The following is a 2,929-nucleotide window of genomic DNA, read 5'->3' as shown; positions in this document are numbered from 1 at the left end:
TTGCTTTGATGTGACTTATTTGTGTCGTTCAGCTTATCTATGCTGCGACTTGTTTATGTCGTTCAGCTTGTTTATGCTGCGACTTATTTATGTCATTCAGCTTGTTTATGCTGCGACTTATTTATGTCATTCAGCTTGTTTACTGCCTACTTACTTCTTTTTGTAAGGGCTTACTGACTGTCTTCTCCTTTCCTCTCCCCCTCGAAGAGATGGGCTGAATAGGACTAAGAGAACCTTAGTGTTGCCCATGTAGTTCATCTTCTTCTTTTCTTCTCTTCTCCCCTGCTCAAGCTGAACGTGTCAGGCTCCCGCTCAGGCGTCCCCGAGGTGGTGCCCTGTTTTGCTTTTTGCAGGTGAAGTGAGGTTTTAAGGAGGAATGCTTTCACTTTGTCATTTTGTGCTAGAGTGCTTCTTGCCTCTAACACTTTATTATTATTCTTGTTTGATTTCTGCATGTTAGTATATGATGCTTGGGCATACTATATTAAACAAATTTATGCAACATACTCCTCACGCAGAGGCTTGTATTTCATTGAATAAAAATGGCTCAAATGCCTTAGTTAACATAACATGGACTGAATAAAGGTTTATCGACTTGAAACAGCTATATTTCACGCTATTTAAACAAAATATTTCTTTAACACATCAGCATTGAAACTGTTTCTTAAGACCTGACCTTCTTGATCTGCAAAGAGGAACGCGCCTGGTCCCACCTGCTCGTGGATGATGAAAAGGGCCTTCCCAGTTTGCTGACAGCTTTCCATGTTGATTTCCTCTTCCAACTGTTGTTGTCCTCCTGAGGACTAAGTCTCTTGGCAGAAGCTCCCTGTGTTTGACCGTTTTGTTGAAAGCTTTTGAGATCCTGCTCTTTTAGGCCGCCAGCTTAAGGGCTGCTTTTAGCCTTACTTATGGCAGGAAGTCTAGCTCTTCCAGCATGCGCTTTTCATTTCCTTGCTGCTCATAGTGTTGTATCCTCAGGCTAGGGATTTGCACTTCCACAGGGACAACTGCATCAACCCCGTAGGCCAGGGTGAAAGGGCTTTTACCGGTTGACTCCTTCTTAGTGGTCCTATTTGCCCACAAGACCTCTGGGACTAAGTCTGCCCACTCTGTAGGGCTGTCAGGATCAGCTTGTTTGCTGCTTCTGCTTGGCCATTGCTCTGCGGGTGGCAGACTGAGGCACTTGCATACTTGGTGCCCAAATCCCCAAGGTAGTCCTTTACGGTGTCGCAATCAAATTGGCACCCATGATCAAAGACTATGCACTGTGGCACCTCGAATCTAGTGATGATGCTCTTCCATATAAATGTTCTGACCTGGGTTGCTTTTATGTACTTGGTAAGCTCAGCTTCTATCCACTTTGTAAAGTAATCTACTGCCACAATAAGATACTTCCTGCCCGCTGACCTAGTGGTGAAAGGTCCCAATATGTCCATTCCCCACTGAGCGAACGGGATCGAACTAAGGATTGGAGTCAGATCGTTTGTTGGCTGATTTATGACTGGTGAATATTTTTGACACTTGTCGCATTTTTTGACATATGCTAGTGCATCTTGCGTGAGAGTTGGCCAATATGCCCCTCTTCTAAGGACCTCTACTCCCAATGCTTTCTCGCCGATATGGTTGGCACATATTCCGGAGTGGGCCTCTTCCATAATGCCCTCCTGCTCCCATTCCGGAATACACCTCAGCAGCAGCTTTGAGAAGCCTTTCTTGTTGAGCTCTCCATTCATCACTATATACCAATTTGCGTCTTTCTTCACCTTTTTAGTCTGTACTTCATCATCGGGCAGCGAGCCATGAAGTTTGTATGCCAAGATGTCTGAGAACCAGGCTCTTTGACTCCTGACGCAGTTTACCAGCTCCTTTTCAGCGATGCTGCTTTCCTCTAACACTTCGACCATCACTGTTCTTGTGAGGCTTTGTAAGGTGGAGCTGGCTAACTTAGATAAGGCGTCATCCTGAGAGTTTCCTGCTCTGGGAACCAAGTCTATCTGGAAATGGACTAGCTGGGTTGCCAGCTCTTTCACTTTGGTTACATATTTCATCATAGTGGCTTCCCTTATCTCATACGCCCCCTGCAATTGGCTGGCAACGAGCTGAGAATCAGTCTGCAGGTGTACTTTGTGGGCTCCGGCTGCGAGGCTCATACGCAGTCCTGCCAGCGTCGCCTCGTACTCTGCTTCATTATTAGACGCTTTGAACTTGAACTTGATGGCATACTCAAATACGTTTCCTTTTTGAGACGTCATTATGACTCCTGCCCCACTCCCGATTTGGGCTGAGGATCCATCCACTTCCACCTTCCAGACCCCAATGTCATCCTCTTTCTCCTCATAGGAGGCTTCCACTATGAAGTCTGCTAAAGCTTGTACCTTGATGGCTGCTCTAGGCTTGACCTCGAATTCATACTCAGAAAGCTCGATTGCCCACTTTAAGAGTCTACCCGATGCATCCATCTTTTGTAATGCTTTCTCCAGCGGGTGGTTTGTGAGGACCTCTATTATATGCTCGTCAAAATATGGTTTTAGCTTTCTTGCTGATGTGACCACTGCGAAGGTTATCTTCACTACTAGGGAGTATCTTTGCTCTGCCTCGTTCAGCACGTGGCTCACGAAATATATCGGCCTTTGTTGCTTCTGTATTTCTACCAGCAGAACGGCTGCGATTGTCTGTATTGACGGTGAGATGTACAACTGCAGTTTTTCCCTCAGCTCCGGGCTGATCATTGTTGGGAGCTTAGTCAGATGCTCCTTAATACCCTCAAAGGCTTCTTTCTCCTTAGTCCCCCACTTAAATTCTCTGTTTCCTTTCAACAGCTGATAAAATGGCAAGGCTTTGTCTGCTGAATTGATGATGAATCTTGTTAGTGCGGCCATTCTTCCTGTCAACCGCATGATATCTTTGATGCTCTTAGGCTCGGGCAGAC

At 45.8% G+C, this 2,929-nt stretch overlaps 1 protein-coding gene across 1 annotated transcript; it reads right to left on the bottom strand.

The window, feature by feature from the left end:
- Positions 1-906: 906 nt before the first annotated feature.
- On the bottom strand, positions 907-2,252 carry LOC145557602 (uncharacterized). Its single transcript, XM_081618774.1, has 2 exons — positions 1,192-2,252; positions 907-1,144 (listed from the first exon to the last, which is right to left on the bottom strand). The coding sequence occupies exons 1-2, from the start codon at positions 2,250-2,252 to the stop codon at positions 907-909; spliced, it is 1,299 nt and encodes a 432-aa protein (XP_081474900.1).
- Between the last annotated feature and the right edge of the window lie 677 nt (positions 2,253-2,929).

Source organism: Chenopodium album, chromosome 9 (assembly GCF_948465745.1).
Source record: "Chenopodium album chromosome 9, dcCheAlbu1.1, whole genome shotgun sequence".
In the NCBI taxonomy this organism is placed as follows: domain Eukaryota; kingdom Viridiplantae; phylum Streptophyta; class Magnoliopsida; order Caryophyllales; family Amaranthaceae; genus Chenopodium; species Chenopodium album.
Note: the sequence above shows the minus strand (reverse complement) of the source record. Positions and strands in the feature narration are given on the sequence as shown.